General features: G+C 47.2%; 1 protein-coding gene across 7 annotated transcripts in view; it reads right to left on the reverse strand.

Moving 5' to 3' along the window:
• Positions 1-14,799, reverse strand: part of LOC149366156 (uncharacterized) — a 213,233-nt gene that overhangs the window by 21,447 nt on the left and 176,987 nt on the right. For all 7 annotated transcript variants that reach the window (XM_089549116.1, XM_089549165.1, XM_089549148.1 and 4 more), the window contains 2 exons: positions 2,082-2,232; positions 582-681 (listed from right to left, as the gene is read on the reverse strand). In XM_089549116.1, coding sequence (XP_089405242.1) covers positions 582-681; positions 2,082-2,232 — 251 coding nt within the window. The remainder of the gene's footprint in view (positions 1-581; positions 682-2,081; positions 2,233-14,799) is intronic.

Below are 14,799 nucleotides of genomic sequence, written 5' to 3' on the forward strand. Positions count from 1 at the left end.
GATAGCAAAAAATTTTAAAGCCCTAGCCACCAAAAACTGCTCACTGCAACACTTGGGTTTGGTTTGGTTTATTGGGGTTAAACGTAGAACTCAGGCTATGAGGGACGCCAGGGCTCCGGAAATTTCAACCACCTGGGGTTCTTTAACATGCACTGACGTCGCACAGTGCATGGGCCTCTAGAATTTCGCCTCCATCGAAATTCAGTAGCCACAGCCAGGATCGAACCCGCGTCCTTCGGGCCAGCATCTGAGCGCCGTAACCACTGAGCCACCGCAGCAGGCGCAAGACTTTGGAAAAACTGCTAAACTGAAATGCAAGATATTTCCAAACAAAAATGCAACATTTCTTAGACCCTTGTTTATGCAGCCCATCTTAGGGCGGCCTTGAAAGCATTAATTATGCTGCCCGACAACTCTGAACATTCTTGCTATTCCATGACTCCACTACATTAATACGAAAACTGTCGCTAGCTGTTCCCAAATGTATCATAGTTTCCACGGAATTGCACTGAAGATGTCAAATGTTATGACTGGCACATAGCTAAAGCAGACAGGGGGAGGAATGGATGTTCAGCCATTACCTTCTCCTTTGCCTTCGTCTCCTTCACAACAGATGGATCCTCGTCTTCACTCTCTGAATGGGCATCTCCATTCCTTTCTCCAGCAGCGACTGACTGGTATCTGGAAAATACAGGAAAATACAGTGGCACAAGTCACTCAACTACTGATTTGAACCCAGCTTACTTCTGATGGGATAACCAGTAACATTAGCAGAGTGCCCCTATACATGCTATTGTATGAAGTAATAATGCCCTGTACCTGAGGCCCTTGAGATACATCTCGAAGCATGGTAAATTTTATGTTGTCCTGTCAGCAACACTGCCGCCTAACACACTGCTGCCACACTAATATTTTTGTTGAAATAGCTTCATCAAAAAGATCTCAGATTCCTCAGATTTTGCGGAAAACATTCAATACAAAATTGTTATACTTCGGTGTAAAATATACTTTAGGAGTTTCATAGTGAAAGCTGGTCTACGAACGCTCACTTTCGCAGGTTTTTCCCAATACAAAATGACCCACCGAGAAATTTTCTCAAACCGTTCACCGTATAAAGGCACCTCATAAATATATGTCCCAAGGAACATTCAAATTATGTGCATGAAGCGAAAACTGCAATAAAAAGTTGAAAGCAGACTTCTGTAAGAACTGGGTATAAGGTATAGAAAAATGGAGCAAAGCATCAAATTTAAAAAGTTCCTGGAGCAAAGTGGCCATAACTGTCAATAAAATCTGACTGTGTCCTTTGTTCACTGTGAGCAAGAAACAGCTTTCATCTTGACACAATTTATGTCAGGATCAATTTGAATGTTTCTTTCAAGACAGAATGGGTGTGTGCACAAAAAAAAAATAAATTGATGGTTCAAGTGAGATAAGCTATCAAACAGTTGCATATTATGGAACTCACTGGAGGTCCTACTTTATGCAATATACAAAGGATACAAAAGCAATAAGAAATGCCCAATGCAACTACTTATTGAAATAGCAGGTCGAATGGGAATGGTGGTTTGGTAAATGTAATTTCCAAATATGAGAAACAATTTTGCCAAACCTGGAATTTGAGTTTCCTAGGTAAGTAAACACTTCTGTCTCTCTGGAGAAATTTGAATATCCCTGGATGTACAGATAAGCATTCTCTTCCTTTTTTCTGTGATAAAACTCTGAACCATCTTCGTGTATTGAGTAGGTCACCATACTAACAGTATAATTCAGATGTGGGTGAAGATATACAGTTGGCAAAAGGCACACCTGTGGTGTAGACTGAGTGTATCTTACCACTGATTATTCGTATAATATATTTTTTGCCACATTTTGTGATATGACTGGATTATGCTATACATTAGATTCATGGTATGTGAGGTAGCGTAGAAGAGGACAAGGGACAGAGAAAGACACACACAACACAGGTGCTACCTCACGTACCATGAACCGCAGTTACCAACTCGCCCAAGTTTCTACCCTTGTGAACTATACATTAGATTTGCAAGTGCCTGCTTGGAAAGCATGATGTGCCAACTCACTTCTCTAGCCTCTGGAGCAGGCTCTCCGATCGTCCCAGTGCAGACCTGTCAGCAACTGATGGTATCGACTCCTGCGGCGACTCGAATCGCTGCCTGATGTTTCCGAGGTCCAAGTTGATGTTCTGAAGGCCATCATCCGTCTTTGTGTCACCTGCGAAATAGAAAAAAAAAATAGTATTGGCATTAAATAAATGGCAGCAAGTTTGCCAGGAAGCAATACAAGGCATTACTTGATATGATTAAGAAACTCCTCTCAAACAAAGAACTGCTACACAGCATACCTATAAGTGCACTTGACAACAGCTTGACTTCTAAATGGTACAGTCCTGCCTATAAGTTCAGGCAAATAAAGCCTTTATAGAAGCCTCAGAAGGCAAGTATAGATATGCATTACAGCAATTATATTGCTCCAATATTAACAATGCCCTAATTTGATGCCAACAGCTTCCATGATGGACAAAGCAATACAAAAGAACCACAATATGCTTAACCTGTATGTAAACTGTTGGCTATATTTTGTCGCTTCAAAAATCTAAAATGGCCCTATGATTTTGAAACGGGCCTTGCTGCTTTCTACTGTGTGTACCCTTAAAGGGGCCCAGAAACACAATCTTAGTTAGGCGTTTTGCCTGTTGATTGCATACAGTGAGTTATAATGGTGCTATTAGCATCGGTAATACCGCGTACATTCCGTTTTTTAATATTTTAATGTCCTCCCAAAAACAACTTCATGGCTCTGATGGTGTCGCCACACAGTGGCGGGTTTTTAGCAGCGGATATCACATCACCTGGCGCGAGCTTGATGGCCGGACAAACAGTAAATATACTGCAAATTGTGTGAATAAATAGAGACACATTTTGTCACCTGTCTGCGTTTTATATTAGATCAACAAAAACAATTTGTTTGTCTTAGATAAAGCCCTGCAAATCAAGTAAAATAAAAATACACCACCAGGGGCGCTCTGGCATGGAAATAACGCTGCCCGTCTCAGCAAGAACGAGTTGCAGAGAGCAGGCAACCATGGAGTACAAACTTCCGCGACGTGCTCTGGCTGGCTGTTTTGATTGGTTGCGCCAGGTGCCGTCACTGGGAAAGCGAAATAGGAGTGGGAAGCCCCGCCAAAATCGAGTTGAGGGCAGCGTTTTGTTTGCTTGTATTTTGAAATTTCTTCACTGAATAACTCCCGTTCCTGTGCATCGATTCCTGTAATTCTTTTTAAGTCAGCATCTGTGTGACATAAAGAACCCACCTGAAGTATAGCCGGTATTCCCCCAGGCAGTGTTTCGCAGCCCCTTTAAGAGCAGTCACTTCATAAATTATACCGCTCTTGCATGCATGATGGAATTTTATAATACGAATTTTGGTTACATGAAGCTTTTGATTTTCAATCTGCTCTCTGTAACTCTGTAACAATGTTCAACTATGGGCTACAATGATGACCTAGTGGCAGATTGTCATTGTACGCGGAAGGTGCAGCAGGGATTCGAATCTCGAGCCCACTGGGAAGCCATTAATTTCCTGCCTGGTATGACCATTCCCCACCTATTAAACTGTTTTTGAAGGTGTGAGCAGTGATGTGTCACCTAACCTCCGACCAAACTGTTGAGGCAAATACATGTTCAGAAGAAAATGCTGCAGCAATACTGAACTGTTACATTCTAGCGAATCCTTTTAAGGAGACTTCTGTCAAAAGGAGTTTGAACCTAAACTGATCTGGTGAGTAAAATCTGAAACCTAGACCACACATCAGCTTTGATAAGTGGTAACAAGGTCCCACCCATAGTCCCAGGCATTGAAATAACAGCTTCGCTGAAGCTGTTTTTTCAAAAAACAACTGGGGGTCCCTGTATGGTTTGCTTTGGTTTATGGGGTTTAACGTCCCAAAGCGACTAAGGCTATGAGAGACGCCGTAGCGGAGGGCTCCGGAAATTTCGACCACCTGGGGTTCTTTAACGTGCACTGACATCGCACAGTACACGGGCCTCTAGAATTTCTCCTCCAAAGAAATTCTAGCCGCCGCGGTCGGGATCGAACCCGCGTCTTTTGGGTCAGCAGCCGAGCACCATAACCGCTGAGCCACCGCGGCGGCGGTCCCTGTATGGGACCCCCAGTTTGCTTACTTATGTGATATGCTCGAGCACGTCCAAAATAATGCTGAGAGATTTGTGTACAATAATTACAGCTTCTCAACTAGTGTCACGTCTCTTAAAAACCACCTTGGCTGGGGATCTTTAGCTAACCGTAGGAAACATTTGAGATTACAAATCATGCATCGCATCTATTTTGGAAAGCTGAGCATTGAAAAAGACCAGTATCTGCTTCAACCCCATTTTTTTTCTAGACGAGTTGATCATCAGTGGAAGATCCGAGAGATTAAGTGTCGCACAGATGTTTATAAAACCTCGTTCTTTCCACGGACGATCAATGAGTGGAACAGGCTACCAGCCGGCGTCACTGAGTGCTGCACGGAAGGTCAATTCCGCGCATTTTTATCTGATGTGTGACGTGGCACAGTTGTCTTGCGCGTGTCTTTTTCATTTCATTAGTGTTATTTTATTTGTGGAGCGTGGTTGTCTTCCTTCAGTGCATGTTTTTCCTCATCTATTAGTTGTGTGATTGTATTTCTGTTATTATGTGTACTTTCAACCAAATGAGCAGAAGTTATTGAGTTTCCCCCCTGCAATAATGCCCTTGGGCGCTGCAGGTATCTGTAATAAATAAATAAATAAATAAATAAATATGTCTGACAGCAAGCTGCACAGAAGGGCAGGTTAACATTAGAGATATTTGGCACAACATCCTAAAGATGTACGACCACAGTTAGCATTAAAAAGTTCCCACAGGAATGAATTTTTCTTTGCCGTGGCACACATTGCTATAGTGATGATGATTTATGGCCGCCCAGGCAAGGAGACTATAGCATCCCATTAATCATTCACGAAGTGACATACTCCATTATGTGAATGCCTTTGTTCAGCTGAATACAGTCAATGAAAACGAGAAAGCAGCCTCTTATCAATAACACAGACACACACAGCCCTAAAGATGTTACAAAGGAATACCTGCCGAATGTGTCCACATTTCATGCAACCAGACTGATGCAGACAGAACAAAACAGACATCTACTACGCCTGATCTTGATTCTAGTTTTGTGCGTAACCTGGCTCTTGTATTGCCCTGAAAGTGTACTACAAAAATCCTCCGAGCCTTACACTCCAAGACGTCTCGAACGAGGCCCGCCAAAGAGATGTATCGAGATTTTATTACTGGAACATCTCGTCTATAACAGTAACCTCCGAGGACAACCTGAGAACCGAGTTTTCTAAAAAGGCCCTAGTTCACAGTGAAAATGAAACAGAAGCTGGATCGACAAAGGAGAATGTACTGCACAACACCCGAAGTATGACGAACCTATCAAGATAGGCGAAGGGTAAGAGGTAGAAATTTACATAGTAGGATACAACTTAGAAAAACAGCAGTTGCTAACACTGGGCCGCGGTCCTGGGCGTCTTGTATTACTCCGCTGGCCAATCGCAACTGTAAACGAAATCAGCTTTTTAATTTTTGACTATATCAAACAATCCACGCATCAAAACTCTAGAGGTGAATTTTTTTTCTTCTGGCAAGCTTCTTGTATAGGTAACAAGAAACGTTTAAGAAGCGGACTACTTTATCGTCGTGGAGGAATTCTGTGCGCGCAGGCTGAATGTGGGCGGATCTTCACTGCAGACTTAAATTGCACTTTAAGTCTGCAGTGAAGCTCCACCCACATTCAGCCTCGGCGCACAGAATTCCTCCACGACGATAAAGTAGCCCGCTGCTTAAATGTTTCTTGTTACGTAAACAAGAAGCTCATCACAATAAAAAAGTTAAGACCTCTAGAGTTTTGACGCGTGGATTGTTTGATATGGTCAAAAATTAAAAAGCTGATTTCATTTACTGTTGCGATTGGCCAGCGGAGTAATACAAGACGCCGCGGACCGCGGCCCAGTGTTAGCAACTGCTGTTTTTCTAAGTTGTATCCTACTTTAGTAGCCTGCGTTACGCGCAAAGCCCGTAACGCACATGCCTGCGTTACGTGCAAAGCCCGTAACGCACATGCCTGCGTTACGTGCAAAGCCCGTAACTCAAAACCGGAGGCTGGAAGTGCGCCCGCGTCGGCCCACCAGGCGTGCAGCGGAGAAGGCAGCCCCGTGCATTCCGGCCCGGTGAGTCAGCGTTGAACAAACACGTGTGCGTGCGCGCCGCGGCTGTCACGACGGCTCGCCCATTTAGCGGCGGGCCGCCTGGAGCTGTCGCGAGCGCGACGCAGACCAGACGCCGCTCGCAGAAGCTGCGCGAGATGGGGCCCCGGGCAATTAAGCCTGACGGAGGACCAAAATGGCGGCCAGATTGTCAGCGGCAGAGAGTCTCAATCATAACAGTGGATAAACTATGGACCTATAAAAAACGGGTTTCTTAGCTGCACGTCCTCTTGTAGCTCGCTGGAATGTTGTGTGCGTGTGCGTCAAGCACAATGCAAGTTGTGTCTGCGACAGTCACATATGTTTTCACTTATGCAAGGATCAAGCCTAGCCACAGCAAGACAGAAGGAACGTTGTAGGATGAATTATTCCCTACTGAGGAGATTTACGATATAGCCTCAGTGCACATAAACGGAAGGGACATAAAACGGGAGGGTGTATATAAACGGATAATCGGACACAACTCAAAAACGAATTCGCGGCTTTTCCACGTCAAAGGACCCCCCCTTCCAGCCAATATTGACGGCAGATTCTCATGAGCCTATAGCGTGACGATGCAGGGAGTGGCATATAAAAAGGGACGGTCCCCTCACTGCACTAGTCGGGCCACACCCTGCATTGCCACGCTTGCATGGGCATGAGAATCGGCAGACGCCATTGGCTGGAAAGAGGACTTTTGATGGAGAGAAAACCGCTTCGTTCTTGAGTTGTCCAACTATAGGCAGGTATGAATTTAAGGAAAACCTAGTCTACGCCACGCAAAACGCATGAACACAAGTTATCGCCCTTCTATAATTTAGAAAGTTGCACATATGTTGTAGCTTAGCGTGTTATAAAACTGCGTCCTAGAATCCAAACAAAATTTTCCAGAAAGAAATCAGGTTAGCTTGTGAAAGAATTCTGAAAAGCATGGGGTCATGAAGTGCTACAATTTCGACCCTCGCTTCCCCGCACACCTCGAGAGCCCGTGGCACACGAAATTCGTGCACAGAACTGCGCGCATTAAGAACGTAAGGAGTAAACACTAATCCGTCCATGTCCACGCCTGACCATAGTCGGGACATCCAAGGTCCACGCGGCGAATCAGCATACACGCAGAATACATCTCAAAAGGTCGCAATTTCACACAGCGGGCGATTCGCGCACACATCTGCCCCGTTACACAACTTCCCACGAACGCATACCATAACACCCAGCGCGTCTCCAAGAATACGCAGTAAATGCAAGGCCCCACGGCATATGAAAGAAAAATGCGCGCTCCACATCTTCACCATTCATGGCGCGCCCCTCATATAGGCCACCAGACTGCGATAATGAGCTCAGCCCTCCACGCGATGGGGAGAGGGGAAGCCCCGCTAAAGCATACGCGAAAAGTAAGCCATATACACAACCCACATTACTAAAACAGCGCAGCGCAGGGGTAGCTGTAGTAATCCCACGAAAAACGTGTTGGTCATTACGCCGCGCGCAGACCACTACTACATGCTGCACGTTGCATACGTGCGAAAGGGGTTGGCGAGGACGATCCGAAGACACCAACCACAGCGTCTACAGTGCTGCATCGTTTATTGGCGCGGCGATGTCGATATAGATGCGCCTTGGGGAAAGCAGGGTGGCGCCCGTGAATCACCCGAGGCACAGCGACGTACTCGTAAAGCGCCCGTGGGAGTCAAAAAGGGAATAAGAAAAAGCCGCATGAGGACGGTGTAATGCGTGGGCAATGCCGCGCCCCCTTTTTAGGCCTAGTAGTAGTAGTAGAGCTGGTCGAACACGAACGAGACGCTTTGCCCCAAGGAGCCGGATACTTGCGCGCACTTTACGTAGGTAGTATACAAGGCATGAAAGATTGCCCACAACCTGACCCGCCCCACACCTCGGGGATACGATGGAGATGTCTGGGGACCGGAGAAGTTTCCGCGGTTATGCGGCTGTTTTTTTTTGTTTTTGGTTAGCGGCAAGAAGGAATGCCAGGCTGAAATAAAACGCCCAGCAACGCCGGATACGGGAATGCGAATACCTGAACGGAACACGCGACCCGATTATCACGCATTCCAAACGAATGATTTGCTTTCCGGTACGCACTATACCGGCGTTCACAGACTTCGAGAAGTGGGCAGCCTGGTTGTTTTATTCCCTCAACAGTTTTCGGGGTTCACTTGCCCCGCTACACGTCATTCACATCGCTCTCTTTCTCCGGTGCTTTTTTTTCTCAAATGCTGGCAACTGTGGTAGGCCGTGAAAAGTGTGCGGCCAGGCAACAAACCACAAGAATCGTTAGCGACCCTGCGAAAGTGGAACACATGAACGCAGATTTTTCAGCGGGGGCCTACACCCATCACAAAGAGTTTTTTTTTAAGGGAGTGTTTATAACCCCCAGGAGGGAGTCAGAAACAAACTAAACGCTTTTCAACGGGTCTACACCCATCACCAGCACCCTTGTATAGGGAGTGCCGACGAGCTCAGAAGGGTGTCGAGCGTCTCGAGTTCCGCGGGTAAAACGCTTACTCCAGAAACGGTGTAATTTTTACCCTGTTATGATCGCTGAAGGCAACGATTCGGGCGCGAATAAGCTCACTGTCGGCAATACTTCCCAATCCCTGAGAAATAGGCGAGTTAAAACATAGATGTATGCGAATCTGATAACGTCCGAAGGCACCATTAACCGGATAAACATTCATTAATAACAAGGTGCACGCATGGAAAGAACAAACGTCTTTTATAACTTTTAAGGCAAAGTTTAAGAGAAAAAAAAATGAAAGGCGCGCCTGGCAACACTGCGCAGTGTCTGCCGTTTTTTTTTTCTTCTCGCAGTTTCCGTTACTCGCGCCGTTCAGTGAGATAAGGACACGAAAACAAGCATCGGCATGGCGTAACCTGTTCGCAATACGAGTGGCAGCGGACAGCACGACACAACGCGATGTTAGATAAGAGCAGTTCGCAGAGAAAAAAAAACTAGTAAGCTTATTTGCTCTAGCACGCTAGTAAACCGTGCTCGAAATTGGGTCCAGAATTTGCGCTCGGTTGGCCCCGCAATGAGCAGAGTGTGGTTTTAAACTGCGTGCGACTAGAGTAACGAGGTCGAAAAATTGCGCTGGCGAACAGACCGGTTTGTTATGGAGTGCGGTATTACCAGTGAGGTATTACAGGCTCGACTGATATGGCCTTGCCGCTTTCCTCAGACTAGTTAATTAACCGGGCATGTAAACAGAAGAAACAAAAAAGGGGACTCTGTGGCTAATTAGGACTCCTTACAGCCTGAAGACAGAAAACGGCCACTGGTGTCTCGTACGTGCTCAATACCACAGAAAGTTGTGGCTCTTGCTTCATAAGGCCCAAGTTACGGAAGCGTCGCAGCATCGTTGTGCACCGCGCTTTTGAACTGTAAAGTGCGAATTCATGAGAATATCCCGAGGAGTGCAAGGCAAATGAGGACAATAGGCGCTGGTCCTTTGGTTAGCACCGCGCGTTGTGGGTGCTTCGAAGGAGCCCATGTTCGTCGGAATTTTCGATGAGGAGTAGATGACGTCATCAAAGTCACGCTTTTGGCTGAGGTGGTTCATATCTACGCACAAGAAACGGCGCCTAGACGGAACAGAGCGGCGACCAGGGACGGGAGCTGCTAGTCAGTTGTCCCCACTCGCAAGTCCCCACTCGCAAGTCCCCACTCGCAAGTCCCCACTCGCAAGTCCCCACTCGCAAGTCCCCACTCGCAAGTCATCAGTCACTGTGCAGCGCCTGCAGAACCATGCATGCGCGAATTGCATATGGTGACGAAATAGGAAAGGACAAAAAAATAAGCTGCCCGTTCAAGACTTCGGTCGTTACGACGACTCGGAGCCTTGACACTTCAAAAGAAACCGGGCTGCGTATATTCTGCGCCAGCACACGGGATAAGATAGAACAGGACACCCAAGATATAGGGAGCGAAGGCAAACCGACTGACATTTCAAGCCACACGAAGACCCTCGAAGAAAACAGCTCCGTCGTCGGCGCCGCCCGCCACGGCGTCGGAGCGCAGCGAAAGATATCGGACGAAGCCCTGCGCCGCCGCATTTCAATTCGAAAGCGAATCGTATTCGAAGAAACTAGAAACGCAGTTGCGATAAGGTAACGGGCAATTATCTACGTAATTAAGGCTTAAGCGCCGTGCTTCAAAACGATAACGGCCTCGGGGAAAATAGGCGGCTAGAACCTGCTTCCATTATCTAACAAGTGATGCCGAAATCGCGTAGCGAGAACTCCCAATAAACGGGGGCTCTCAACACACGCTTATTCGACCAAGAGCGCTCGAATCGAGAAAGCGCGATAAAATTTTCCACCGACCCTCACTAGCCTGCGCACACGTCCTACGCACAGTCCGCGACAGCAAAGCGCTCGATGATCTCAATTCGCAGCTTTGGCGTTAACCCACGCACCGAAAAGAATCAAACACGTTAAAAAGACGAACGCAAACAAAAAGAAAGGCAATGCGTATGGTAGCTGTACAGGACGGAAGGAATTCGCCCCTCGCGACGCAGTGGCGCCGGGTCTCGCCTTTCGATACGGAATGGCGCCGATCGACTGCAAGATCTTTTCGTATACATTGTCGGGGAAGTTGCCGGCTCGAACAACACCCGGGAGCTGCTCGGCACTGCCCTTGTCAAGGCCGAAGACAATTACTAATTGGTACAGCTGATTGATTACGCAACTGCGTGTTGCACCGTCGGCTGGACGCGGTGTCTGGTCGGAATTTCGAGATTATGAGAGCCCTCGCTCGTTCGCTCGCTAAGCCTGATTCTAGCCGGAGGCGACTGCTTGGAACGGTTGGCTGCGAGAACCAGTATAAGCGCGCACATATATAGAACAAACAACCTTGCGACTGCATTACGTATGTCACTACTGCTGCCGTTTTGTGCCTGACCGTAGAGAGCCTAAACGTCGCTGCAACCTCGAATCAGAGCTGGTTATATAAATAGGACAAAGAGCGCCGAACGGAACAGCGAGTATACCTGTTCAATTACGCGCTTCGTACGGAAAGTCCCACTTATCAGACCAGGACTGCGAGGACTTCCTCCAGTAAGCTCTATCGCTGTGCAAACGTCGGGGACAGTAATAAAACTTTATTCCGGTTCTTCGAACAAAGCTTACGCACACGTACAAGCGCCAAGACGGATGTGACACGCCTGGCTTTCAGTGGACGCAGAATGGAGCTTATATACCAGACGCCAGACAAGCAAGATTGCACAAATTCAAGGAGACCAAAACAGAGGAAGGTCGTACCCCTTACCAACTGTCAAACGTTAGCCCCCTTCTCGCCAACCGTCAAACGTTAGCCCCCTTCTCGCCAACCGTCAAACGTTAGCCCCCTTCTCGCCAACCGTTAGCCCCCTTCTCGCCAAACGTCAAACGTTAGCCCCCTTCTCGCTAACCGTCAAACGTTAGCCCCCTTCTCGCCAACCGTCAAACGTTAGCCCCCTTCTCGCCAACTCTCAATCGTTACCCCCTCTTGCCAACTTCCAAACGTTACCCCCCCCCCCTTATTGCCAACTCCCATACGTTACCCCCTCTTTGACAACTCTCAAACGTTACCCCCTTCTTGCCAACTCTCAATCGTTACCCTCTTCGTGCCAACTCTCAATCGTTAACCCCTCCTTGACAACTATCAAACATTACCCCCTTCTTGCCAAGCATCAAATGCTACCCTGCCTGACTAACCATCAAACACTACTCTTAACTAACACACACTAACCCTACTAACACAGATTTCTAGCATAACCAACGTTCCCCCTATTACAACCAAACAATAACCATCATTCGCTCGACACCGGCGCAGATCCCAAGAGAAGTACAGCTAACAGCTGTCGCAGTAAAAGAAAGTCCGGCCGCGCAAAAAGCAGAAAACGTGTCATGGCTTCCTGAAGCGGCAACCAATTAGGGAGCCGCTGACTCCTCTCCTGCACTATACACCAAGGAGGGACCGGCTAGAGGGGGGGGGGGGGGGGGGGGGCTCACATTGCTCAGCACAGCGTGGCCGAACCAAACGAAAACGAAAAAAAAAACCCGGGAAGAGTTTCCGAAAGGCGCACGCTCGCGGCGTGTATGCATAAGACGCAGCTGCGGCCGTGCCTGCCGCTTTTGAAGCTCGTCACAGCCCGAGAGCCAGGCCAAGGCCTCCTTCGCGCGAGAAACAGCTGCACAACGAGGCGCCAAACGCACCACACTGAAACCGGGCCTCACCCCCCTCCCTCATCTCGGCGCATTCTTTTTTCTGTTCGGCCTGTATCGTTTCCAGCAGGTGCCAGCTTCATCGGCGCGCCGACCTTGATAAGGGCGGAGCGCGCACAAGATCCGGCAAGATGAAGTTAGGTCGGATCGCAAAGCGGCCGGCTTTTGCGACGAAGGAGTGCTGGCAAGCAGGGGAGACGACGGCGGTAATCGCGAACAATTGCTTTATATGCATTACTGAAAGTAAGGTTGGCCTCGTCCTTAAGATGGCAGTGGCGTGCTTTCCTGGCACTGTGCAGACGGATTAAGTGTAACAGTTTACCCTTTTGCACGCACTGAAAGCAACACCCTGCTGAAAAAATTTCTATGATGCAATAACCTCATAGAGCATTCATCTTAGAATATCATACAATCTGTATGATACTCTGTGACATCTCTATGATGACTATGATTTTACAGAAATGTATGACATTTGAATGATAATTTTCTATGATTTGTATGATAAGTCTATGATATTTATATGATAAACTGTACGAGTTCATTGCATCATGCAACTTTTTTCAGCAGCCCTGAAAATGTGCACAAGAATAATGATGTTAAACTCATTGTGGGTGGTACAGCGGGAACAATGAACTTTTACCACCTCGTCCAGCTATCCATACTTCTTCAATGGTTTGTGGGGGTTTAACGTCCCAAAGCGACTCAGGCTATGAGAGACGCCGTAGTGGAGGGCTCCGGAAATTTCGATCATCCCCGGGGTTCTTTAACGTGCACTTACATCGCACAGTACACGGGCCTCTAGAATTTCACCTCCATCGAAATTCGACCGCCGCGGCCGGGATCGAACCCTCGTCTTTCGGGTCAGCAGCCGAACGCCATAACCACTGAGCCACCGTGGCGGCTCATCCTTCAATTATGTTACGATTTACTCCTTCGTAGGCACTGAAGGCTAGAGCGCTGAAAGGGTATGAAAGGGGTGTAAAAATGACCGCGAAAGGCACTTATAGATAGGCGTGGTTGTTTAAATTTGCAGTGACTCTGGTAAGTGCCGCCAGCCGCAGTCCAGCTACAATATAAAAAAAGAGCTCCTCAAGGTTAATAACTAGCCCCATATGTTTAAGGCAGTCCCCCAACAAGAAATGCTGCACATTTCGAACGAACGAAGGCCTAGTTACTTTAGGTATTACACAGTTACAAGGGGAGAAGTAGCGCAATGGAGAGGGTGTAGGCAGTCTGCGTAACTGAGACGGAGTTATGTCCTTCCCTTATGAAAATTTCTGTAGACTGTCTATAGACTGCCCATAGACTTGTCTATAAAGCCTATAGATTTTTTTTATACACAAATCCTACAGACGAGTAATACACATACTATAGGAAGGCCATAGACAATCTTTAGAGTTATGGCCACACAGTTTTATTACACTTTATGGTATAGGAAGGTTATAGACTATGAACAGACAAAAGGAAATATCTATAGGAAGGCAACAGAGTCTATAAAATGTTTATATCGGTTCGCACAAAAAAAAAAAACGACTGGCTCGCAGCGTTTCCGTATTTAATAGCTGGAAAATTCAGCCTGGCCTTCTATCCTAGTTAGCGTTGCCTGCAGAGCGGGTTATGTAGCTGACAGCTGCACCGCGATAAGTGCCATGACGTTTTCTTTTTTTTTTAAGAATGATGATTGAAGCAAGCCGTACAAACCATAACGATGCAGTTAGAATTATTCCTTCGTTGGTTAGCGGTTTATGGACGAACCGCTTGACATTCCCTGTTCATTAGGAAAGGTCCCGGTTGACGTGAGGCCTTGTGACTTAAAGGAGCCATGGTCTTCAAACCTCGCACTATCTAAAACTGCCAACAGGTTAGCCTTCATCGCGTCCCCGACGCGGCTAGGTAATCTGGACGCTCTCGTCCCAACTCGATTAAAAGTACCTGATGATAAAAATTGCTCGGAACTCATTACGCCCAAGGCAGCCGGCTTTTGCCGTCACGAAAAGTACAAGGACTACGACGACATCACTTCACTGAACCACGGCGCACGCGCTAGGCAGTAGCCCTTCACGGCAGTAACTGGGATTGACTGCGCGAAACGGCGACTGCACATTCCAGGGCACTTGAGGTCAGCATGACGTCATCAAAAAAATAGTGGAAGCCAGCGGTTGCGGACTGCGAAGCAGGTGCATCGAGGTGAGAACAAATGAGATGTAATGAGGCCGAAGGATTTTTTTTTTTCGAAAAAAAAAAAAGACAAGAAGGAACAACAAATTTC

The sequence above is a fragment of the Amblyomma mixtum genome, chromosome 1, assembly GCF_055824585.1.
Source record: "Amblyomma mixtum isolate Tamu chromosome 1, ASM5582458v1, whole genome shotgun sequence".
Taxonomy (NCBI): domain Eukaryota; kingdom Metazoa; phylum Arthropoda; class Arachnida; order Ixodida; family Ixodidae; genus Amblyomma; species Amblyomma mixtum.